Genomic DNA, 26,642 nt, shown 5'->3' with positions numbered 1-26,642 from the left:
GAAGAAATGATTATTTCTTCTTTAATAGGAGGAATTATTTCAGAACTTGTGTTCGTAAGTATCTATATGTAAGTACTCTTGAGTACTTGCACAATAAGTAGAGTGATGTATCTGAATAACAGATACTTTTCAAGTTAGGTATCTCATTAACAGATTTGGTTAATCATATTAAACCTGCTAAGTTGTTTTGGTGGTTTTCGACCCAATTGTATTCTTCTAACGTTACGAAGTACGTGGAGTTTGGACTAAATACGAAAGAAGTCTTATTCAAGCGCAAGATTTCTCGTTTCAATGTTATGTTAATATTTTCTCCAAAAATATTACAACTTCTTTATGTTTACCTAAATGAGAGCGAGATTGAAATACAAAAATTGGAGGATCGTTGCAATGTTAATAGCAATAGTCAGCAACTGATCTTGCATTTTAAGAGCTCGTAGCTCGTCCAGACGATATTGGTTTTCGATCGATTGGGTAATTTTACCGAATCCGGAACAACCGAAAACAGCGTTCACACAATTCCTTGTCTTCGCTAAAGATCCTGATTACTTGCTTCGTTTGTTCGCCTGTTCTGTCATTTGCAGTTAAACAGGATGGATGTAAATACATTTTTCATTATGTTTTGACATTACGCTCGTAGAAAAAAGACCAACAAAAAGCATTGGTCACAATCTATTGTAAAAAATAGATATCAATGTGGTTTCTATCAGATGCTCATGATTCAATTAAGGAGAGATGAAATAACATTTTTTAACTATTTTCTTCTGTCAATATCTACTATTTAATGATCCGTTGAAAAGAGTGAAGAGAGGTTTAACAAAATTAAAATCTTCTTTTAATCAGATACGTTTCCTCCTCCATTCTATTTCTTTCGAATTTTTATTCTTTGTACGCGTATATCCTTCTACGTCATACAGCGCACCTTTACTTTGCTAACATGATGACAAAATTCTGTATTTATTTCTGCCATTCTCCACGGTTCGTGTACACTCTCCTCTATAACTCTTCCATAAATACGATAAAAAAAAAAAAAAAACGTATCGACCGATTCGGTTTTATTGTCCACTTTATACCATCGACAAAATCAAATGTCGAAAGCGAGCGAATCGGTGGTGTCACCGAATGCACGGATAAGTAAATGTGCAATTACACAAATAAACAATTGAATCGACAAGTGAACGGTTCGCCGTAGTGTGAATTAGCTATTATAGTAACAGCTATTACACAATTCATTGAATCCACTAATTCGTATATATTGAGAGCTGAACGTGCGACGTGAAATATAGAAATGTGTGGGCGTTGATAATTCGACAGAATTATTGAATCGTTCAAAAAAACCGTATCATCCGGACGCAAAGCTGTAAAACTGTAAGCTACCAAAGGCACCTAGTAACAAGTGTAACAAAAACGAAGCTTCTCTAACAAACATGAAACATATAAACATATGAAGGAAAGCATAAATATACTTTTAAAGAACGTTGACACTCACCCGTGTCCGTGCTTCCAGGTAGAAGAATGGCATCGTCGCGAAACCAGGAGGTGACTGTCAGATGTTCCTTCACGTCTTCTCTTGCCGTGCAAGACAAAACCGCGTTGCATCCCTCCACCACCGGAGACCTGTTCACCCTTACATCATACCCAGGTACCGTCAACACTGAAATTCGAGCACAAACTCCAAATTAGAACTTTTAAGCTATTCGTAGCGAAATTGACGAAAAAATTTAAAGACAGCGCAGAATTAACGTTTAATTAAATTATCGTCGATATTAATCCTTTCGATTCGGCAGTCCAGTCCGCCGAAGTACTGTCACTGAACGGAAACGCGCGCCAGAAATACGCACAGTGTGCGTGGTTGCTGTATATACGTTTTCCTAAGTCTTAAATAACAATAATTCTTATAAGAACCGTATATGAAATATCGTTTCACTGTCAATGGATTTAATAGATTTTTTAGCATGAAACAGTACACGATCGTTTAGATGTTTGAAATATATTGCGTGAAACCTTTTGATGTTGTTTCAACAATGAGTATCTTTAAGAAATGATTAATCCAATATGTCAATAAATCAACAGAAGATGTTCTGCCGATAACGAAAAAATATATTATTGACTATAGATAGCACTTGTATATGCATCATTTGGATGCCGGATATACGGAGTGCCGGACCCACAGGTCATCTCGCGGGTGCCTATAAGTGGCGCCCGAAGCGGAAGGGTTAAAATTCGAACAGAAGCTCCAAATTAGAACTATTAAGCTGTTCGTAGCGAAATTGAAGACAAATTTTAAGACAACGCAGAGTTAATATTTTACTGAATTGCGTATGACTCGTTTCTCCCAATGTAACTTCACGTTTTCAAACGACTGATACTCGTACTTTCCAGCAACGAGTCGAAACGAACAATTATTAATACAAACTTGATAACCAGACTTGACAAAGCGTAGTTACCCAATGCTTCATTAAACTTTCCTTTTTCTCCATCTTTCCTTCGTTTTTCTCTGAGCTTTACGTTTAAAAAGTTTCATCCCTTAAGGAGAAGGATGGAAAAAATGTTGCTGCAGATGTTTGCGCTGCTGTTTGCGTGGATTAAGAGGAGATGAAAGGGAAGTTTGACAAGTTTGGGGTTGTAGATTCCTCATTCTTTAGGAATCGGAGACTTCCAAACTGAGTTTATGGTAAGGGGTGAGTTATCGATTTGTTTTCGAGTGCGTTTTGTCGGGATTCTCTTGAGTGGATTAAAGTTACGCGAACTTGTAAAGGTCTTTGCTTTTCGAAGGCACAGATTTTTGTTTGTTTCTTTGTACGTTTCGAAGTTTCGAATCCAATCGCGAAGTCGTTTTGTACATTGGGTAGCAAGTTTCTGATTGATAATTAATGCTTTAAACAATGCTTTAAAATAAAGTTTTTTCTCTAATTTGTATATTTCAAATAATATCTTTCAAATGTTAGTCGAGCATTAGTTATTTCAAATCCTACTTCATATCTTTCATCTGTTACATTATTATAAGATTATTTAACAAGACTTTGCGTTTGAACCTTCATAATTATATTGCAGTAATATTCTCTATCTTTTTTGAGTTACAACAACGATCTTCTCTAATAGCCAAATATAATCTCCTGCTTGTAAAAGATATTTTCTAATAAAATATCGCGATTCATTTTTATCTAATGCTACAATGTAGCCATATTAAAATAAATACTAAAAATCTTCAATCAAAAATCACCTCAGCGATGCTCGAAAAATACTTCGATTCACAGCTGAAGTCATTGTTGAGATTTACGAGAATGTAGAGAAATAATCTATTGCAAGGATCAATTCTCATAAAACTATCGTAAATTATTACCCTGAAACAAAATAGAACAATCAAGTACGCTTGTCGTTCTATCCACACGATCCAAAAGAAAGAATCGCGACAGTCGTTTTCGCCCATCCGCTATTTACATAAATCCCCTTCCGGACGAGGATTTTTCACAGAGCTCCACGTTGTTTACCGACACGTTTCGTTCGAATACCGATGCAGGAGCTATAAATCACGCGGATGGACGTGACATCCGTTTCCGACCCGACACGGAAAATTCTCAGAGTAAAAATCGACGAAACATCCCGGGAAGACGTTACCACCCCCGCAATGCCATTACGCTCGCGATTCCGCTGTTAAATCGATAAAGTAGTGGATCGAAATCTTTCATTCCCGTGTTCCAATCTCCTTTCGCTACAATCGTTTACACGATAAAGTTGTTTGAGCGAATTTATCGAGAGTTATGTATCGAGATAAGATACAATCGTCCATGGAAGTATTTTTAGAGTTTCATTAATTACAACTGCAGTGAGACCCGATTATCACGGTTATATTGATAAAATTTGAAAGAAATTCAAAAATATACAGTGATCCGTATTAATTTAATTTAACTCGGATATTCCATACAGTTTAAAAATGATTTAGCTTATCATTTTTTATTTAGAAAAAGTATATGCATTGGACAAGTAAAATATTTGTCCAATTATTTGTATTAATATATTAAGGACTGATTAATTTAGTTGTTGACTGGAGACGATTTTCATTCTTTTTTATGTAGAAACTGGAGTAAAGTTTATTTCACGGTGTATCGTCAATAATGCGTTAATTATCAGATACAAACTTATGCAATAATAATTCTGCGCACACCATGGTGCCGGAATATTAATGCGAGCCTGTACATAGAAGCCACAGGATATATATTTAGTGGACTTGTATATTTCGAAAAGATCGCACATATCGCTATGTATATCGACGATAATAATTTCGATTAAATCATATGATTTTAGAGTTCTCTTTAATCTGTATTTAATATATAATAATAATATTAGTGACATTTATCTTATAGCTTGAGATGATAAATTAAAGGAGACAAATCCAACCAATCTGAAATTAAATAGCCTGATTTGAATTCTATACATTAAATTATATCACTCGACGATACCAGCTAAAGGTTAATTATTATCCAACTTCCAGTTACGTGAAATCATTGAACAACAAATGATTCTCGATTATTACCATTTTCACGTTCACGGTCTCGTTCGAGTTTCCTCGGTGAAAAGAAAGGAGGACGTTTGTCGAGGTAAATTCCGTAGCGGAGATAAGATTAGCGTCGCATCCGGAAATTCGTTTTCAGCTCCAGCAGTTCCGTCGCCGCTCCATTTATTCCCAGATCTGACAGGTAGCTACGATATTGCTCTTAATAGCACTGTCAGCCTGGGCGTCACGCTGTTACGCGTCTCATTTCGGAGGCACAATTTAAGTATTAAACGTAACGCGTTTAAGTCACTCCTTCCCTGCTTCTGACATTCGAAAATTTTGCAATAACCCGGCTCTCTTTTCCTCGCTTTCCATCCAAGGAAAACGCTGTTGCTCGACAGTGAACAACGTCGTTTAAACGAATTAGATTCAGTTCATAGTGTTAATTCAATACGTCCGGACAAGGCACTTGTCTGTCACCTGCATGACAATTTCAGTTTTACGTTTAATACAATGTTATTTCGATTCTAAATTCTACTAGGCTTCTTCTTCTTCTTCTATGGTTAATGGAATTAATTGACAATTACACTGTTACAATAAGTTACAAATTGGACAGTATTTGGTGTTATTTTGTATTTCTTTTTAAGTATGGCGGATATTTGGGACAAATTGAAATTTCTAGTTGAGTAGTATTTTGTGTTCTTTCCCATTGTTTCATGTTGCTATATATGGAGCAAGGAAAATGAAAATTCGGCGAAACATCAGAGGCATTTAAATAGAACTACTGACAGTCCCATCGTTCGTCTTTATGAAATGTTAAAAAAGGAGAACGTGTCCATCACAGAAAAATTGGATAGCACGAGAGTGGACAGAAAACGGTGGAAAAAAGGAAATTCGAGGAGGCGTCCAATTGCATTTTGGAGATATGAAAAATGAAGAAAGTAGAGTGTGTTGTAAAAAAATTTGAAACCGAAGAAGCTAGAAAATTTTGGATATAAAAGAAGAAAGTTCGAGGAAATATCGAGTCAATTACTTCCTGGTGTCGTAAAAAAAATTAAGCAAATATCCAGAGACAGAATGTTTCATAGAAAGATTTAGTGGAACGGAAGGAGCTAGAAAATATTCGAATATAAAAGAAGAAAATTCGAGGAAACGTCGAGTCGATTGCTTTTTGGAGACGTGAAAAATTAGGAAGCCACTTGGAGAACGCCCCGTGACTGGAGCTGGCAAATACCTGGATAACGATCAAATTCCGTCGAAGGGGAGGAAAACGAAACGAAACGTGCAAACGAGGCCAATATGCGCAGATCTCCAGCGAACCGGGCAACGATATTTCCCGTGGATTCGCAGCCAACCCCAGGATTAAGTTTCTTTTCGATTCACGTTCCCTCGATATCGTGGCGCAGCCTGCAACGCCTCGATTTCTCTCGGTTAGATTGACGTAATCTGTTGAGGACAGACAGATCATCCGCTGAATCTTCAATTGGAAACATTGTCAAATATTTTTGTTAACTTCTTTATGTAGATACTGTATCGTTGAAATTATTATTACTCATTCGATGGTGCTTGACGTAATTATGAGGATAATTCTTTGACATAATTGAAGACGAGAATTTGTTGTTTATTTTTGATGATGTCTTTCTTTCTGATATTTTGTCGTTCAAGTCGTTGAATTACGTATTTAATTATTTTATTGTTCAAATTATTGGGTTCTTGTTTCGTTATAAACTTTTGGATACCAAGTTGAACATGAGATTCTATTGTTGACGACAAACGAAAGACAAATTTCTCTACAACTCCAAAGACAGTTTTAGAAAGATTAAACACTAAATCAGTGCAAGCCTTGTTAGAAAATTAGCCAATTAATGCACCGATACTTTATCAGCCACTCTTTAAAAACGAAATTTATAACAAACAGTAATATTAAACAGTCTCAGAATTGTCCAAATTAATCTCCAAATCTGATCCGCCAATTTATATCCCGTGATCCAGTGAAAAATAGTAATAACCGTGAATCATTTGTTGTTCACTGATTTCACGTAACTGGAAGTTGGATAATAATTAACCTTTTTAATTGACGATTGACGCGACGTTAAAAATCTCTTAAAAAAAGAAGAAAAACAGAGGAAAGGAGAAACCAAAAATTCCAAACAAACGACGAATCAAAATAAAAACCATTTCTCGATTCATCTCAGGATCAATTAATGATCCATTCGTTCTTGGTGCACGATGCTTCGTAGTCGCTGTCGGAGGTCATCATCGGAAGTGGCGCGGCACGAGCGCTTCCTGGGATGCCCTTACGAGAAACTCGCGCCAAGTTGGCCGGAGAGAAAAAGAAAAGCACGTAGAAGGAAACAGAGAGAGAAAGAGAAGAGAAACGGCTCCCCTTTTTTCTCCAGACAATGCAGCTCTTCTCGGGAACAAGTCCTTTGGCGGACGACGAGGGTCGAGCCGATGTCATTTCAGATAAATTCCTCATCGCTTTTCAGCCGGGTCCAGGCCTCACCTCTGTATCTCGGCCCTTTCATTCCAGCGATACCGTGCATCGAGAAGAGAGCAAGGAACACGTGGAAATCAGCTTGCATCCCTCCTCTTTAATCGTGTGTTCCTTCTTGCGGTTAGTTTGATTTTTCCAGGTGCGATGAGTGTTCTTCTCGTTTCTCTCAATTTCATGCAACGGTACTTCTTTTCTAGCTTTGTGATTGACGTTTATGATTAATGATACGATTGGTGTTTGGTGGTTTGAAGAGGTTGTTTTGGAAACTTGAAAATGTTGCACTTGTTCGTTGCGAGAACAAGCAATTGAGAAATTCTTTACTTGCACCTATTGCAGCGATTATGTCAAATTATTTACTTTCTTGTACTTTTCACGATGGACAATACGGTTGATGTTTGTTGGGCTTATAAAGGATTGTTTTAGAAAATAAGGATTTTTGTTTGGGAATCTTGTTATTTATCGCGGGAGCAAGGATTCGAGAAGTCGAATTCTAATTATTTCCATTATAGTCGAATATTTTATTTTATTTAAGTTTGCTAGAGAGATCATATAAAATTACTTTTCGTTTGTACAAAATTGTAATTTAATAGTATAAAAAAAATGATATAACAAGCTTTATCTCATAATAAAATGCAACAATAAGCTGTTCAAAGATATTAAAATTGTATTAATAGGAGGAAGAAGGAAGAATTTAAGAATTAGTTGTCGAAATCTTTTTCATATCAGAACCCAAGAAGAAAACAAGAACAAAATGAATTTCTTCTTTAAATTAGCTGAAAATTAATTCTTATCGAAATACAGAATCTGTATATCCTACAATTCAAAAGAAAACAATTTCCTTTTTTAAACTAGCTTCTAAACAAATTCTTAATTAATTAAACTACGTTTAGAAATAATCCCCTGCCTTTATATCTTAAGAATTTCACCAAAAACGATCAATTTTCCTTTCACTCGCTACAGAAGCGACAAAATTAATAATATCCGCACACGAGAACTTGCAACTCCTCCCCTAAACTTTGTCTCACATTGTCCGCTATCCTTCCATCTGATGAGGCAGCGATAATTAACGCGCGCAGCAGTTTCTCTTATCCGGAACCGCGGCACGAAACGCAAACTGCTCGAATTGCAAGCGAATAGCTCGGCGAATATATCCCAGTGTCCCCTTCACGACCAATTAACCGTTTCATTCGCGGTATCCGCGTCGGATCTGGCCTGTAGAAGACGCTGCAACATCCTCAAGTACGTCTGTCTCTATCTTGAAGCGCGACACAGATGTACGAACCGGAAACGGGACGGAAATGGTACATGTTGAGGTTGAAAAGGCGCAGAGTTGAAAAGCTTGAGCTTGAAAAACGGAAGGAGAAAGACACGAGAAATACAGAGGACCAGGCCTAACGTCCAAGCATCGCGAGGCAACCCTTCTGCCCACCCTTTTACCACCCCTCTTTCTACAGCGGAAACGTGGAAAGAAACAGAGAAAAGGGTAGGAAGATTGAATGAAGATGGCGAGTCCTCTCTGATATTATCGAGACAAGAAACGAAAACGCTACTTTCACAAACTAAAGAGCTAGCGAGAGAGAGAGAGAGAGAGAGAGAGAGAGAGAGAGAGTAGAGTTTAACCAGAGGGAGGGAATCGAAATGGGGATGAAACGCGGAAGAGCAGAGGTGGGGATGAAACGCGGAAGAGCAGAGGTGGGGATGAAATCTTGCTGAATGCCGGGTCACTCGTTTAAATAATTAAACGCGTAATTACCGCCGGCTGGAACACATTTTAATGAACGGTGCCTTTTCCAGGAAGCTCTGCCCCGTCTCTGTCGACCTAAGCTAAACGTTCCTCTCCTGTGTTTTTCTGCCGGGCTGCAAGAAGTCGGGGAAACTGTGCGTGGGTCTAGGGGACTCTCTTACGTAAAAGGAAGTTGCCAGACTTTTTTGGCAGGTTTCCCTAAGTCATAAGTTCTGCGTAAGTCTACGCGAAGGTTAGGTTTCGACGAGAAGCCTGGTGAAAGGGTGATGCCGAGCGAAACAGAGTGGTTGATAACGAGCCACTTCTTTTCGAAATCCTCTTTGGCAATCTGCTTTTAAAGGGTGGATTTATTACGAAACGCTGAAGGCTCGAACGGTCCAAGACGTTCGAGAGATTATCGAAGATTTCGATTCGACGGCAGCTTGTTAACGACGAAGTTCGTAGAAAGTCCGATGTAACGAGGTTTAATTAACGCCGCGTCTCATAGATCTGGCTTCTATGATCGTTTACGTTCAACGTCTTTTCCGTTGCCCCCTTGTCGCGTCTTCTCTTCCGTCTTTTTCCCTTCGTTCTCCTTTTTTCTCTTGCCAGGCGGTAATTACGTTTAAGAAGAGAGGAAAGTCGCGTCGTTTATTAGTCGGCAGACTTGTTACCACCGGAAAACGTTGAGTTTTCACGGTGGGACGGGGGAACAGCGTGGGAGGACTTTGAGAGTAAATTTGGCGGAAATTCTTGGCGAATTCATGATAATTCGATTGTTATTGTTGCATCTTTCATGGGATTAAGCAGCATTCAATAGCGTTTAATTGGAAGTCCTACTTTGAGATGAGTTGAAGGAGTCTGTACTTTGTGCTAATTTGGAGAATAGTAGATATCTTTAAGAACTAATTTTTTTTCTTTTTTGAACGGAAAATGTTATTTATGTTCATTTTTTAAATGCTTTAGATATTTACGTTGGTATAGTTGATCAACGTAAACGAACATTGGCGAACTTGTATATTTTTATATACTTTTTAAAAGTATTTTTATCGACAGATAGGCATATTTTTAAAAATGATGTTTCTCGTTCAAAGATTTAAATACTGATATTTGGGATGCCGTTTATATTTGTTTGATTTTATGTTTAAACTTAAAATATAATTTCTTAAATCCTACCTTCAATAGACGATCAAATGTCGCATTGACCAATTCCATAAAGTGAAAAGTACAGAAGAATAATGACACTACGAACACAGTTTCCTATATTTACCTTGCAATTTATCATCATTTGTATCATCTTCTTGCATCATATTTATATCTATTCTCATCTTATATCATCGTCTAAATGAATTCATGTAACTATACATAAATTTATATTTCTTTCTTTCTTCGTTGAGAGTTGAATATTAATTGTGTAGGTATTTATGGAACGAAATAAAGAAATTAATAAACAGTGGAATTGATAAATCTGTCTTTGCCTTTACGAAAAATTCTAATCTAAACAGCTAAATCCTCGAAACGAGACGAAACTCATGGGATATTAGTCGAAGACGCGATCAAAGTAAACTCTTCTATTCTCGTTCTTCGATCTAATAAACAGCATTAATGGAGAACAGCCGGAACACGTGCAAGTCGGACGATTCATGTTCGAGAACTCTTCGCGAAGTGACCGACTTACGAACGAAGGATGAAGCTAAGAAAGGGGAAATCGTACGGTGAGGATCGTAGGATTTGACTTTCGAATTCTTCTCCAGTTTATTCCCTTTTTTTTCCTCTACCAACTGGTCAAATTGGCTGGCCCGTATACGCTCGCGTTTCCTGTCGGAGAACTTTCTCGCAGTTCCCCAGAGGGGGATGTCTCGACGTAAAGTAGAAAGAAGAATTTTCTGTTGCCGCTGACGGCCGCGACTTACGAACTTCCCCAGACGAAAAACCGACCAATCGATACACGCTCCTCCACCTTCGTCTTGAGAAGTTGGCCGAATTTACTGTCATTACGTCTCTCCTTCGAAAATTTGTCTATTTGGTAATTGACAAGCATTAAACCTTTGTTACGAAAAAAGAACACAGTAGTTATAATTGTACGTATGTTGCATATACATATGTATACGTAGAAAAGAAAAATTAACTAGACTGCAGATTTTTATATTTATGTATTTATAGGAAATTTGAAGGTATCAAAATGCATTCAATGCATATAACGTGCAAAAGTGTATGTGTGCAATATATAACATATATAACAGATATAGTATATCAAGTATATAAAATATTCAAAATAAAATATTCATTATAATATTTAGTACATGAAACTCCTATTTAGATTCATAAAAATATAAAACTGTATAAAAATCCGCAGTCTAATGATAATTGATTCACAATTAAATAACTGCAGAGTTGATTGTCTGAATTTATAGGAAGAATCAGAGAAGAATTTGGAACGGTTAGAAATGTAATTTACGTAATTGCATAATTGCATATCTAATGATGAAGTCGCAAAATTTAAGATCACTTATTAGAAAATCAACACGAAGACTGGATTAATAAGTTGTAGTAGCGGAGGACTGTCAACGAGGTTGATATCTTTAAATAAAAAAAAGGAATGTCAACGACCTTTCTCCAATATACTTGCTTCTGCAAATTATTTTCTTCAAAATACTTTTATAATTATATTTGTTGGTTTTAAGTTAAGGCGATCATTGATCGTAAGTTTTATTCGTAAGTATTAGGAAAAGGGCAATCTAGTTCGAGTTAGCTTTCATTCTAAGTAAGATTTTAATTTGGGAGCTTCTTGCTCTTCCTTCTTTAAGTTAGGGTATTATCCTTTTTTTATTTTTTTTTTATCAAACAGTAAATTCGAGGGAGAATCCTATTCGTAAATATTAGGCTGTCGCATATGAAAAAACTTTCACAAGGCAAGTATTCGTAAAATTACGTATTTCAAATTATGCTTATATATCATAATTTCAAGGAATGTCTGGAAAATGAAAATAAAGTAACCTAACTTAGAAAAAGCAAAAATCACGCACATCTACTCTATTATATTGCCTACTTAAACCTTAAAGTTCCAAACGAAAAAACCTTCATCAACGTTAATTTTCTTTTCTCCTAATCAAACAGAAATCCACCTAAAAATGGGCTAAACGTAGAGAAAGAACTCGTCTACGCGAAAGTAAAACAGTGTGTCGACGAGATCGCATTAAAAAAGCAACGGAACGAATCGAAGGCAAGTTAAATGGAAGGATTCGAAATTTTCTTCTAATTTCGGTTGCACGGTGTACACGTGCTATCCACGGTAGGCGAAAGCACGTAGCTTGCTATACGCGTTGGTCGGCATAAAATCAGCCATTTAAATGGTGGCTCACGTAAAGCTCATGGTACCGGACCAACCTTTGTCCCATGTTCTCTCAAACGACGTTCCCCAGACGTTTCTTCTGTTTTCTTCTTTCGCTTCTTTTTTCCTATTTCCATCTTTCCTCTGGCCTCTTTCCTTCTCTGTCTGGTCGTTTGTTCAAATCGAACTTGCTTCGATACAATTTAACGGCTTTCATTGGCGTTTTCCCTCCGGTATTTACTCGGCGATGTCTCGGTGAAAACGCGGGCCGCGTTTCCGGCATAATGGGATCTTCAGCAACTTTCTGCCGTTTCCGGCGACCAGTCACGTTCCAAAGGCGACGTTCTCTACTGTAATTGACGTTTATTGTGCTCACGCAACGCTCCGTGGAAACGTATCGATGGGTACAAGACCACCTTTTAGTGCTCCTTTCGCGATTTATGTTTTAGGTTCTGTAGCTTGCAGAATGAAAGATAACACGAGCTACCTTTGTGCAGTTCCCTTCTAAATAATTTCTCTTAACAATTTCTAAATAATGAATATATGATTATAATTTTTGACGTGTATTCGTCGTTTGTACCGTACAGTTCGGGGAATGCAAGACGGCACGCGATACTTTTGTGCAGTTTCCTTTTCAAACATTATTAGGCTCTGTTCTGGACAGGGAATTATTATTTTTAGTGTTCCTCTTTTAAGTTTCAGCATTTGTTATTCGAAGAATGGAAGACGAGATGGGGTATTTTTGTGCAGTTTCCTTTTCAAAAATTATTAGGCTCTGTTCTGGACAGGGAATTATTACTTTTAGTGTTTCTCTTTTAAGTTTCAGCATTTGTTATTCGAAGAATGGAAGACGAGATGGGGTATTTTTGTGCAGTTTCCTTTTCAAAAATTATTAGGCTCTGTTCTGGACAGGGAATTATTACTTTTAGTGTTTTTCTTTTAAGTTTCAGCATTTGTTATTCGAAGAATGGAAGACGAGATGGGGTATTTTTGTGCAGTTTCCTTTTCAAAAATTATTAGGCTCTGTTCTGGCTAGGGAATTATTACTTTTAGTGTTTCTCTTTTAAGTTTCAGCATTTGTCATTCGAAGAATGGAAGACGAGATGGGGTATTTTTGTGCAGTTTTCTTTTCAAAAATTCACTAGTCTCTATCCTGTATAGTGAATATTCGATTATTATTTTCAGTGTTCTTTTTTCATCGTTTGTCCTTCAGTTTTGTAGATTGAACAATATAAGAAGAACGAAGGGTCTTTATGCAATTTTGTTTGCAGATTATTACTTCTTATTATTTATAGTACAAGATTACTGTTCACTATTCTTCGTTGTAGATATTCTCAGTAGCATTCGACTATTATTTTTAGTGATAGTTTCATCGTTTGCTTTATAATTTAGCTGCTTGCAGAACAGAATAATTATATATAGCAAGAATAATTTATTGTTACACAATTTTGTCGTCAAGTAATTTTGTCCTATCCTGAATCCTACACTGGACTGTTTAATTGTTTCTAATATTTCTTTTATATAACGGTTACTCCTTAATTTAGTATTAGGTGGTCCGAGAAGTTTCTTTCGTTTTATAAGGAAACAATAGACGTACAATGTTTTTTGTTTTATATTAGTTTATTGAATTATGCACGAACGTAATAATAGAAATATAACAAAATTCTAATTCAGTAAAATCTAATCAGTAATATCTAATTCAGTAAAATAATGTAGAACAGAGATTGTCGTTCATCTATTATCACCTTATGAAACGAAAGAAACTTTTGGGACAACCTAATAGCTTGAAGAATATATAAAAAACAGAATATTTCCATACAATATCCTTATATTATATAGTATATTTTTATTACTTCATATTTCCAAGAAGCATATGGAAGATATAACATATAAGACTCGAATAAATCACCATCTACACAGAGAGAGCGAAGAAGTTTTTAATAATAAATTTCAGGTTAAAGTCGCAATTATTATTTTCTCAATATATCGTGTATATGTGTACCGTTTCTATACAGCATCCTGCGTGAACGTTCCCCTTCCGATGCTGGGACATCGGTGGAAAAAAACATAGTAATTAATGAGCACCGCACTGGAACACGATAATGAGACTTCTGTCCATAAATGCAGAAATACGGATAGAGATTTTCCCTCGCTATATTTTCCGCTATTTTTATGTTATTAACGCGTTGCCCTTTACTCGGCCACCCCGCGGAACTGAATAAAAGGCGACGCAACCAGAATCTTTTAATTATTCGTTAAGCCCCTTATTTGTTGCCATTTCAACCGACTAAAAAATATACCATAGCTTCGATTCAGCTTCATCAGTATTAATTGGAATGAAATTATAGACGAATGCATGCAATTTAGTATATTTATATTTCTTTTATATTTATTTAAATTTCATTTGAGCGTTAGATTTTGTTATTGGCTACAATTTTTAGTTGTATATGGAATTGTTTCTTCCTTTATATTATACACATTGTCTATATGTCTTAACATTTTTATTGTATTACTAAGAATTTTATTTCGTCTTTATACTCGTCGTTTGTTCCAGTATTAAGTCATTGCACTGGTTTTATGAGACAATTTGACGACCATAAGCGAAAAACACGATGAGTCACATCTTATGGAAGAGTAATCTCGAAATGTAATTTGCATTTGATTTTTAGATTAAATATGTGTCTTTGTTCTCCTCTTGTACATTTGAAAAAGATCAAATTAGCATTAAAGATTTATACATGTATAAATTGTCAATATTTATTTATCTCTACAGACATACATTCGTACATTTACATATTTATGAATATAATATCATTCATATTGGTCCGTTCTTTCTTATAAACCGTTAATATATAATTATGTTAACAAGCATTATTCGTTTCTTAAAAAATACATTGTGAATTTATCACCTATTTTCAAAAAATATGTATCGACTATTTCATGTTAATAAAATACTTAAAATTTTAGCTATCGTGCGACGTAAAACTGAGAAAATCAATAAAAACGCACTCATCATATTTCTCCTGTCTGTGGTCTTCATTTATAAACTGAATGTCACATTACGAGTTAGAAATTCGATCAGCCGACTTTTTAAATTTTACCAAAAGTATAACAAACTCACCAGCACGAAGAGTAACTTCCCTGGAAAGCACGGTTCCAACGGAACTGGTTGCACGACACCTGTACCTAGCGTTGTGCACTTCCGCCCGAAAGTCCTGCGCCAGAAATGGCGGAAAGTAGAGGGTGCCGTTCCCGAGCAGCTGTCTGAAACAATGGAAAAAGAATGAAAGAGGAAGAAAAAAAAAGGAGAGAGAAACGAAGAAGCTAGAATTCTAACGTCTTCGCCCAGGTTCCATTACTGGCGTTACCATTTCGCGATATAAATTCGCCCATTTTTAGCTTCCTTTTACCATTCTGCCTTTTTACCACCGACACTCTCACGAGCAAATGCCTTTTATTAATTCGCCCAGGAAAGCTTTTAAAATTGCAGAAGAAAATACGTGGTTCGAGAGTAATTGAAATATGCGAATAAACGAGAGAAATTCTAATGTTGCATTGAATAGAGTGTGTTTCAGATTAAATTATAAGGAATTAAACGGTACTATTTAGAGTGTTGCGTTGATTCTTTACAATTCATGTACACAATGTCTTTTTATTTAATTATTCAGTCATTTGGTTTGCGAGATTCAGAGAAATTATTTAAAAGTTTCATTTTTTAATACCGTTTAAAACATTTTTTTGCATCCTTTATACAAGTTTCTTGCATCCTAAGAATTTTTATACAGCGCAATGAAATTAAATTATGGAAATATATTAAATTCTAGGAAATCTGATGGTATTATTTAGAGTTTTATGTTGATTGTATCCGGTTTTAAGAATTTGCCACATTTTTAGAATATTCAATTCTTCGAGTTTCAATCCCAAATTTTATTTCACTCGATTATATTATCAAAAATAGTTATCTTTTACTTGATATGTTTACTCTTCTGTACGTAAACCAATAAAATTCTTACGTAATCAATTACGCTAGGCAAATGGTTACAATCCAAATACAATATACAAATGATAAGATTAAGTTTCAGTTTCAATAACAATAAAGTATCAGTTCGAAATCTAGTATTACCAAAATCTATGAATAAACGCTGTATAATTGAATTTTTATTCCCCTCTAACCCTATGTTTCCTTCTAATCTGTTCCATTTATAGTCATTTTGTCAAGATTCGTTAAGCCTGTGCACAAATCGCGCTCGCGTCGATCGACATTTTAATTTCTTCTTCTATCAGTAAAGAAAAAGTCGTTCTGCAGACGCATCGTGAAAAGCGCGCACGTCCATATAAACGAATGTCCTTCCCGTAAGCGATAAATTGTCGCTAATGTATGTGCATAACATAAAAGCCGAGTATCTTTCGAGCTGCAATAGAAAACGTTCCGTAGGTCGATCAACGAATCGAGTTAACCGCAAACGAGATGAAACATTCAGGATTCACGTCATAATAGCATAGCTAAAAATGGCCAAAAAGGTCTAACTGTGTCGCGATATCGATTCTTCGAGAGGTCAAACTAGCAGCTAGTTTCTGTTCGTCTCGTTACACGTGGGATCATCACGAAGCTTTTCAGTTCTTTGAAGGAATTTAGGATTTCAAAATTGAAATTAATTTGGATTGACTGGGATATTTCGTTAGATATCCGCATATTACTCTTTAATTACTATTATTACGAAGATCTATCTTCGGTAAAATATTTGATAATCTTCGAAAATATTATTGCAAACTAGAATTATAACAAATATATCTTTCGTCTTCAGTATAAATATATCGCCACGATGAAATCTTTCGATTTTGAAGAGTTGAAAAATTGGAAATTTCTCTATGCAACGAAATTCTTCTCTTCGTGTGAAATGAAATTTTCCTTTGTACAGCAAAAAGCTTCATTCTCTATGATATACGTATAAGATCTTCTTAATGAAACAAATAATTTTTAAATACCGATATATCGTAAAAATTGTAACATAATGCAGTATGATGCATGACATTATTCCAAAATCTAGTTATAGCGAGGATCTTCATTTTTTACGCTACAAATATAATGCTTTCAAAATAGATCCTTTCAACATTCAATTCTTAAAGATTGGAATATTGTAAAAATTGTAATATATTACGATGCAAAATATTATTCCAAAGCATCAACATAACAAATACCTTCATTTACTGCGCTACAAACAAGATACTTCTAAAATAGGTTTTTCTCAACACGTTAAAGTTAATATTGTTTCTCGTCAGATGTCCGAGTTGTCTTATGCTACCTGCGTTATTAGAAACCGTTCTGTATTCACTGCGTAATTACACGCGTTCGTGTACGCCCGTACAATGCGGTTACGTTCCAGGTTATGATAGCCGGCTGACAAAGCTTTCGGCTATACTACTTGTTTAACTACACACCGAACCATACTACTTAATCGCTTACGTAACCTACTTGTACTGATTACTTACACAATCGGGTAACAGTTGTTTGATAAAACACGTTACTGTTGCCGTTGTCTGATTAGATATTGTGTCGGACAATATTTACACCTATTCTACTTGTCTAGTTTAATGCAACCGTATGCTATTGAACTGGATCGTTTGTTTTAATCTTCTGACCAGTTTCGCTTTAAATTTGTTTAACAAATTCTATTGATCGGCTATTATCTACTCTGATCGATTTTCTACTCAGAGAAGGTTAGTGTTCTACCTGTATTATGTTTACTGCATATTGGAGGATAGTAGAATGACTCCATTTACTGACCTATTCTACTGCAGCATTCTGTAGAGCTCTATTTTACTTGTTTGACCATGTACATTCCAATTCTACTTATCTTACCGATAATGTCCTCTACCGATAACTCTATTTTATTATTCCATTATGCACCGTTTTGCGATAGTTTGATCTTGATAGTTCTTTATTGTTTATGGAAATAATAACATGTTTGTAAGATATAAAAGAGAATAACAGTGTGATATATTTTTAGATATGAATTTTTGGAATTCAATGCCAGTGTATTACGATGGTAATATACGAGTTAAATGTTTTGCGAGGTAAAAGTTACGCAATTTTATAGCTAAATATGTATATATTGTGTAATTAATCCTAATTAAATGTGTTATTAGTGGAGGTCGTATTAATATACAAGATGCTATGGCAGGATTAACATTATCTCTCTATGATGCTATATATGCTCTGTTGATTTAGTTAACTATACAAATATCTACCTGGTCGTAAACAGGTTGTGTCGAAGGCAAATAACGTCACACGTGAGACAAATTTATTCAAGTGGATCGGATCATTTATGGAACTACAAACGGGGATCAGAAATGAGAAAGTGTCATGTTTCAGTCACAATGTGGTGTACTAATATATAATTTAATAACCTAGTATATAGTACCTACGCTAATATCTAATAATTCTAGTAATAATCTACTAATTGCAATTATTATTCGAGAATCAAAGTTTCTACAAATCAATGGGAAATGTCAAGTTTTAGCATTTCCCAGAAAACAAACATTTATTTCTCAATATAATATTAGATATAATTCAATAAATATTATATTAAAATAAAACATTTCATTATTTTTTTATTCTGCATTATTTTCAATTTCTATCTATAATTTTAAGTAATATATGCATAAAAGGTTAAGTTGTAAAAGATCAAAAATATGTTGCATATCTCAATGTCTTCCAACTGCTTTAGAACTTAGCAAATTTTAATTCAAATTAATACAGCAACATAGCCAGTGGTAAGCATCACATACACAGGGATATACGAAAATCTGTTAAACTCTAAAATTTGTTAAATTCATGACATGATATTTTCCTCTTTTCCCATCGACCCTTCAAATATATAAATAATAGTGGAAAGAAATGTTGAATCGGATGTGAAAATCGTTGCATACGTGCAATTTCAGAAAGTGTTGAAGAATATATTAAGCGGATGAACATTTGCTTATGTCCTCCACTTGTACGCAGCATATCGCACAGTACAACTAGCACACGCTTGTCATCCACACTTTTTCCGCGTGTCGAGTGTCATCAACAGATTTTCCAAGCTGCGCCTGCGAACGCGAATGTCCCATTTCGAGCTAACTGACTCTTGATCATACATCCTGCTGACTATTGTAAAATGTTGAAATATAATTATCTGATGATGTCGATCCTTTATTTGTCACGAGCCATTTCACGAATCACATTTGTTTCAGATAATTTCGTAGGATTTACGAAATTCCAAAATAATAACACACGAATGAAGATACGAAAGCCAGAAAATGCAACATTTTCGGTTCGCTAAAAGAATGACGCGATTAATAGACGTACGTTTTTTCAAGGAACCAGGCGCCAATAGAAAGTTATAATAGAAACGAATTTGTTGAGACGAAAAGTTATTAGAAATAGTAGAAAAAATGGAAATAGAAAATTACTAACAATTCAAGTATTTGGTATTGAAAAGATTTGCTTTCTTTTATTATTCAACTAATATTCTTTGAGTATTGAGAGTATTTAATAAAAAATCACGCATTTGTTATTATTCCAGGAAAATAAAAAAAGATTTGTGAATTGTAATATTTTTAATAAATACTATAATTTTGTTGGATAACCATGACATTTATATTCTAGCAAATAGTAGTACACACTATCACAGTAAATTTTTGCAAATATCAATATTGACAGTTTAAATAATATGTTAGTCTTTTAATAAGCTACGTAGGAGGAAAGTTAAATTCTAAAACAGAGAAAGAAACATCTAATAATATCAAAATTTAGAGATAAATGAAGAAAAAAGGGAAACAAAACGAAAAAATATAGCAAAGAAAGGGGTTATTCGAGCGAAAACTCGAAATGGCAGAAACCTGTTTCCAGTTTCCAGGTAGCTCGTTGTTCGCGTTACTTTTGTATGAATGATTTTATAGGTGTTATTCCTTTATGCTGCACTGGCTTTAGTTCTTGATTTCGTGTTTCCACATCACTCGTGTCATTTGTTTCTCGTGTATTCATATTTATGTTTCTTTCCTTTTCTGTGGATACCCTTTACATACTTTTATTGTTTATTATGTAACATTTCCTTTGAAATTTTCAGTTTCTACCTTTTATCGACGATCAACATTACGTTTCTTTTATACTGTACATTGTACAATCTCTTTGACTTTCACTTTAATTGTTTCTCGTCTATTCGTCATTAGGTTTCAATTATACCTTATTTTCAATCTTTCCTTCAATTTCCTTTTCCATTCGAAGAACTGGAATATTCAAGAAGAGGGTGCTTCTTTTATCAACACAACTGCGAAAAACAGCGTAGAATTTACTGCATCATTTTAAGTGCAATTTATATTTCAATGATGCGAGTATTCGTTTTTATTAAATACTTGACTGTATGCTATATACATTGAGAAAAATGACTGGTTATTTTCATTAACGCTTCCCGCATAATTTCAAAATTGAATTTACGTCTGAATGATTCAAATACCATTTCCCGTAAGGTTCTCTACGTTTATCTATCTGTATTTATCTCATTTATTAAAATTTTCAAACTGCATGTTTGTTTAAACTTGAACCTTTTACCGTAAAAGACTTTTATATTTTCTTTTACTTACTTCATCCGTTTCCTTCAATTTTGTTTATACTTTTTCTAAATGTATTTTATTTACATTTAACGTACTACAATTTCAATATAAAATGTTTATCTAACGATTAGTTAATATAAAAGATGCATATTTTATTTATTTCGTAATCTCTGACAAATATTTGCACCATTATCTCTTTGCCTCTCATTTTTATTCCCCAACCTTTCACTACCAGTTTGATTCCAATTTATCAATTCTTCGTCTCACTATTTTATTCATTCCACCCTCCCTTTTTCACCTTTCATCTTCATCATTTCCATCCCTGCATCCTCTTTCGCGCGCGCGTCGTTACATTTATTCCAGCAATTCCTCCTCCGGTTGCTTTATCTTCTGCAAACGAAAAACAGCCTCCAGCTGTTTCCTCTCGCGTCTTTAATCGATCGACGTGTATCGAAACACCAACACCGCCGGCAGTGAATTTTCGTCGGATGCAAAATGAACAGAAAGCTCGACGTCTGAATTACTGAAAACCGAGAATCGAACAGCAAAGAGGAATGTTTTGCGGATGAATGTCGAATCGCAAGTCGAAAGGGGTTGCTTTTGCTTTGAATTCTTCCAGCTTCTCTTGCGGCTTCCAACTGATACAAAGTTTCGACTGCTGAATGTTCGACTGGTTCAAGACTGTGCCTGTTTCTGTTTTGGCTCTGATTTGCTTCTGATCGATGCGTCTGGAGTATGAGAAGGGCGAAAGTAAAGCTTTCTGCCAGGCTTCAGGGGCAATTAGATCGCGTAGCCTTGACGAGGAACAAAAGATGGTTTTTACAAGCTGAGCAGTCTTCAATGGAATATTTGAGGTTGAAGAATCAGCGAATAAAGCGAAAGTGTTTTACGATACTCTAAATATTTGAAGCATTTTATATATTATGTCTTAAGTATGCTTTCGAATTGTGTTTTTTAAAAGAGGGGTTTATTGATTCTTCTGGAATTCGAAGATGTTTTTGTGCAGGACAGCGTATCGTACAATTAGGTCGAAGAACGAGAGCTTGCAAAGTTACATTGTATGAGACAGAAAGTTAAAGTTAAAGTATAATTTGAAAATAAGGTGTGAGTGATAAAATTGCTATTACAGAGGAACAAATAAGAATAAGAAACATTAATGAAAAGAAGTAGCAAAATCCGGTATTAAAACTGCAGATTCTGAAATTAGAATTTGGATATAGATTTTTCAGCTGTCTGTTACATAGAAATCAGAATTTGAAATATTTGACTTATTTAAAAATTAAGATCCACGATATATGAAACTTGAGTTTACCGAAGAAAATAGAACTCGAAAACGAAGAAGTTAGATCTCCCAATTAAAGAAAGTTAGAAAAACAAAATGATCAAATTGCAATTAAATAAAGGATTAAGAAAAACGGAACTGAGTTACAGACCTGATTAGAATTCTAGCAACTTCTTGAAAGATAATCCGTTTCTTTTTTTTTCATTTATAAGATCACTCGTTGGTTAAAAGTTCATTAATGTGCGATAAGGGTGTTATCGAAACGAGGTCGAGCGGGAGGCTACGCTTTCCTGTGGGACGTCTGCTTGCGGACAAACTTACTGGACGACCATTGGATAAGGAACATTTCAATTACCGAGAGGAAATGGCTTGTCCAGGTGCCACGTTTACGATATTGCCGGACGTGTGGCATCAAATTTCCAATTATATTAACCTCACGCGATTTGCACGCGTTTTATCTTGGAATACATTCCGGAAAACAGTTCAAGTTCATGTGCCTACACAACAAAAGCATTTACAGTAGAATCTTCAGATTAATAGAACACCAAACGTTTAATAAACTTACCTTGAAATATGATATTAGTAATGTTTAATTAACGAATGGTTCTAGAACAGAGAACTATGAGTTTTGGAGGGTATCGCTGTATATCTAATTAGATAATTAGTGTATAACCGTAATGTAATTGAACAAGTATAATAGGATGACACATGATCAGACAAGTATAATAGAACAATGCTTGATTTGGTAAATGGAATACGTTGTATGTTCGTGCAAATAAGTATAACAGTACGATAATTAATTAAATAGATTGATTAATATCGCGTTTGATGTAGCGTACTGTGTAGAAAATAATAACAATTTTGAATTAAATTACACGGAACAAAGGAGTTCTTTCACTGTGAAATTTTATCACGCTCGAATTATCTTATTCTTTGTTTCGAAAATGAAATAATTATACGTAAATAATATTTGGAATTACACAGAAATAATACGTTAAATAATTGAGAACTGAAGATAATTTCATTTCAATTACATTTCAACCATTCTATTTTAATATCGCTTTAAAACATACGGAATATTTTCAGCAATTGAAAATAGTAAAACGATATTTCAGGACATTTTGATCATCTCAAGCCTTATTTTCAACATTGAATAATTCTCTAAAACTCTCGGATATTATTCTATATTTTAAAAATATACTTTAAATGTTCTGAAATAATAAAATGATATTTTAGATCATGACGTTGGCAGTAAAATTTAGGTTCTCACATTCTTGAAATTTTTCATGGTGAAACTATGTTCGTACAGTGCCTCAACTATTTTCGATAAACGATATTAAACAAGTCTGTAAAGTACAACAAACGAGAAAACCGCGAAAAACAAACGGAGAAGTTCCTTTTGATTACTTTCCCCCGTCTGATATCAGTAATTGAACTTCCTAATTATGTTTTGTGCCGTCGTTGCAGCTGTATTTTTTCACGGGACGCCGTAATTCCGCCGTGTCCGAAACTCCCGCAATTTACAGCAGCTCGCAACTTCTAAATCCCGGCACTCTAATCCGCTTAGACTCTCTCTATCGTGTCGAAAACTCTTACAAATCGTGAATTTTCAGCCAAAAATGCGGATCTTATAACAGGCCAGCGATAGTGGAAACGCTATTATCGGAAGCTATGCCGCGTCGATGAAAATCTATTCTCTTCATGCGTGTTTCTCAGCAAAATTTCTATACAAATCGGACATATAGAATATTGTTGTGTTGTTGATTGTTCGTTAGTTTACTCGTATATTCAACTAAGTTGTATTTGTGCGTTTGTAATTGTTTAATTTTTGTATTTAATTATAAGTTTATCACCTAAAATGGTTATCATCTGCAATGAAGAAGGTGCACTGTAGTGAAAATTCTCCAAAATTTTAATTTAATTGTCTGAAGATTAGTAGTAATATATTGTTATGTTAGCAATAATTAATTTATTCCATATAGACAGATATTATTTATTACATTATTATTGATGTATTTATTATTTATTATTATTTATTGATTGATTGATTTTGATTTATTATTGATATTATTTAGTCAACAGGTGTCATTAGTTTACAAATTATTATCTTATCCATATCTTTACCACAGGAAACATTTATGTTTATACTGTACATGTTGTATAGAACGTTTCGAAACTTCATTAGCACTGTAATGATTATATTACTGTCACGATTATATTGGTCGAATCTGAATCCAACTTGAAGTTGTATGTATTTAGAAATTACAAGATATTTATTGCTAAGATATATTTAGTAAGAAACTAGTATCTAGCACGAATAGCTATTTTACTATACATATATTAAACTATATATTAAACTATAATATAAGCGTTAAATACAGTGTCACAGAATATCGCAGTTCATTAACACAATTTAATGGATATCGTATACGGATATGGATAATTGACTGTTTAAATATTTTTGTAATCTTTGCCAATTATATTTAATACATTTAGTACTATTTTTAGTACATTTTTATTTCAGTGAATTATCCTGTAATTTCTATATATATTGTCAGATTTGTTTCAAACTTTGCTAATGTAATCATGACGATAGAGTTTCATAGCAGTGCTAATGAAACTTCAAAATGTTCCATATAATACGTGTAATAAATTCACAAAAGGTGTTTGTAAGTGTTCTACGTACTTTCGCGAGCATATGTATTTAATTGCGAATTTTACGAAATAGATTTTACGAAACAGAGTTTTTCCATCGTAACGGGAAACTCTCAAAAATTGGTATAAACTTCCAAACCTACTGAAAACCTACGAACCTAATAAAAGGGTTGAAATATAGTTATAAGTACTTTGTACTTATGTTAATTAGCTCACCTTAGTCCAGGAACTGCGGTGACCGATCTCTGATCCGGACTAGTTATCCAGGTGACGTGCGGCGTTGGGCTCCCATGAGCGGAACAGCTTAGCTGTGAGCCTGTGGTATTGGAAAAGACCAGAGTACTTGGTGGCTCGAGAACGAACACCGGACCTTGCTGACCAACCACGAGTTCCAGAATGCAAGCTGAAGAACAGAGTAAAGATAGACGGATACGTTAATGGAGTTCCCACATTCGCAAATAATAGAGATATTTCGTTTGCTTTTCGCGATCGACAAATTCGATTGTGCAACAGTTTCGCGTGCAAGTAAAAATACGTACAAACAACCCTCAGACTGTAAACGTTCTTACGGTAGCCTCGAACCGTAAACGTGGGTTTTTTACGTCCGACGCATTTTTCAGTAGATAACAACTTGTTAAAAAAGTCCAGAAAAATCATATAATACCTTCAAACGTCCTAAATTAAAGCTATCGTAAAACTTTTGTTATGCAACTTTTTTTTAGTCAGACGGAGGGTGGAAGATTTTCTACTTCAAGGCTACTCCCTTGCGAGAAGTTCAACTCGGTCGAAATAATCCGAGCATGAAATACCCACCTTTACAGTTTAAGGGATGAGTACAAGGAAGTAATTCGTAAATATAGTGGAACTACGTTTATGTGAATCTGCCGGGGATAAGATAGTTCATATAATCAGGTGGTTTATATAAAAAGAGTTCATCTGTTTCTCCATATCACCTATGATCTTTCGTTCAGTTAATAGGAATGTTCATGTTTATATAAGAGTATTCCACGAAACATTTGCTCTTACACAACGCGTGTCCCTACAGTTTACAGCCTTATCGTTAGATGTTCATATGAGTAGATGGACCCTTGATAGTTCAGGTAATAGGAACAGGGCTAAAGCCTATTTAATCTGGCACTACTGAAATTTCGTTCATATACGTGGAGTTCATATAAATAAAGTTCCGCCGTATACATAAGACATATGTAGATACATATACAACTCATACATATACATAAGACACATTTTGTTTTTTGAGGGTGTCATGAGGAACAAGGGTGAAAGAAGAATTTGTATTTGTCTTAATATATCGTGTCCTAAATTAAATATAATCCCACTCTATTTACGAATATTTTAATATTTCTTTTATAAAAGTTATTAGATTTCAATGAGAAAAGTAAGGAATCTATCCCATTATTCCTTGAAGCAAAATTCAGCAATTTTTAAAGAAGAACCAGGGCACAACGTATATGAGAAAAATATTTAACAAATAAACATGCATATATGTAAATGTACCTGAAAGTATCACAAAGCAAGCTAGCAAATAATAAATAACCAAGAATAAATTAATTACCCCTTTTCTTCTTTTTTTTTTTTAGGAACAGCAAAGGAAAACAACAGAGTGTACAATAAATCACTTTTTCAGGAAGTTACAGATAACTTGAGCCATAGAAATTTCTTCTCCAGTTTCCAATGTTCCTTTTACGATTGGTTAACAAGAACAGTCGATTAATCTTCTAATATCTCAATGTCAGGCGATGGATATTTACATATCAGAGCAACGGATTAAAACAAACGGACAAAGATAGACAAATGGACAGTCTATGGAGGGATAATTCAGAAACCGGAGAAATCAATTCTGGTAAGCCGAATTCGACCTACATTCCATATCGATTTGACACTATACTATCGGACAGCTTGAGATTAAACGGCCTGGGAACCGAGTGACCGCATCATCGGCTTGCTAAAATATTTAATTCGAAATCCAAAGGATTAAAAACCGTTTCCCGGAAACTGGGCCGTCTCGATTTATGATCGAATCATTTCCCCTTCATTGGCCTCCGTACGATG

At 34.8% G+C, this 26,642-nt stretch overlaps 1 protein-coding gene across 1 annotated transcript in view; it reads right to left on the bottom strand.

Moving 5' to 3' along the window:
• LOC126864953 (cell adhesion molecule Dscam2) overlaps positions 1 to 26,642 on the bottom strand; it is a 308,574-nt gene that overhangs the window by 40,954 nt on the left and 240,978 nt on the right. Inside the window, exons 5-7 of the mRNA XM_050616895.1 lie at positions 24,789 to 24,975; positions 15,165 to 15,307; positions 1,487 to 1,651 (exon numbers count right to left, since the gene is read on the bottom strand). Coding sequence (XP_050472852.1) covers positions 1,487 to 1,651; positions 15,165 to 15,307; positions 24,789 to 24,975 — 495 coding nt within the window. The remainder of the gene's footprint in view (positions 1 to 1,486; positions 1,652 to 15,164; positions 15,308 to 24,788; positions 24,976 to 26,642) is intronic.

This window comes from Bombus huntii, chromosome 4, assembly GCF_024542735.1.
Source record: "Bombus huntii isolate Logan2020A chromosome 4, iyBomHunt1.1, whole genome shotgun sequence".
Taxonomy (NCBI): domain Eukaryota; kingdom Metazoa; phylum Arthropoda; class Insecta; order Hymenoptera; family Apidae; genus Bombus; species Bombus huntii.
This window is presented reverse-complemented; position numbering and strand designations above follow the sequence as displayed.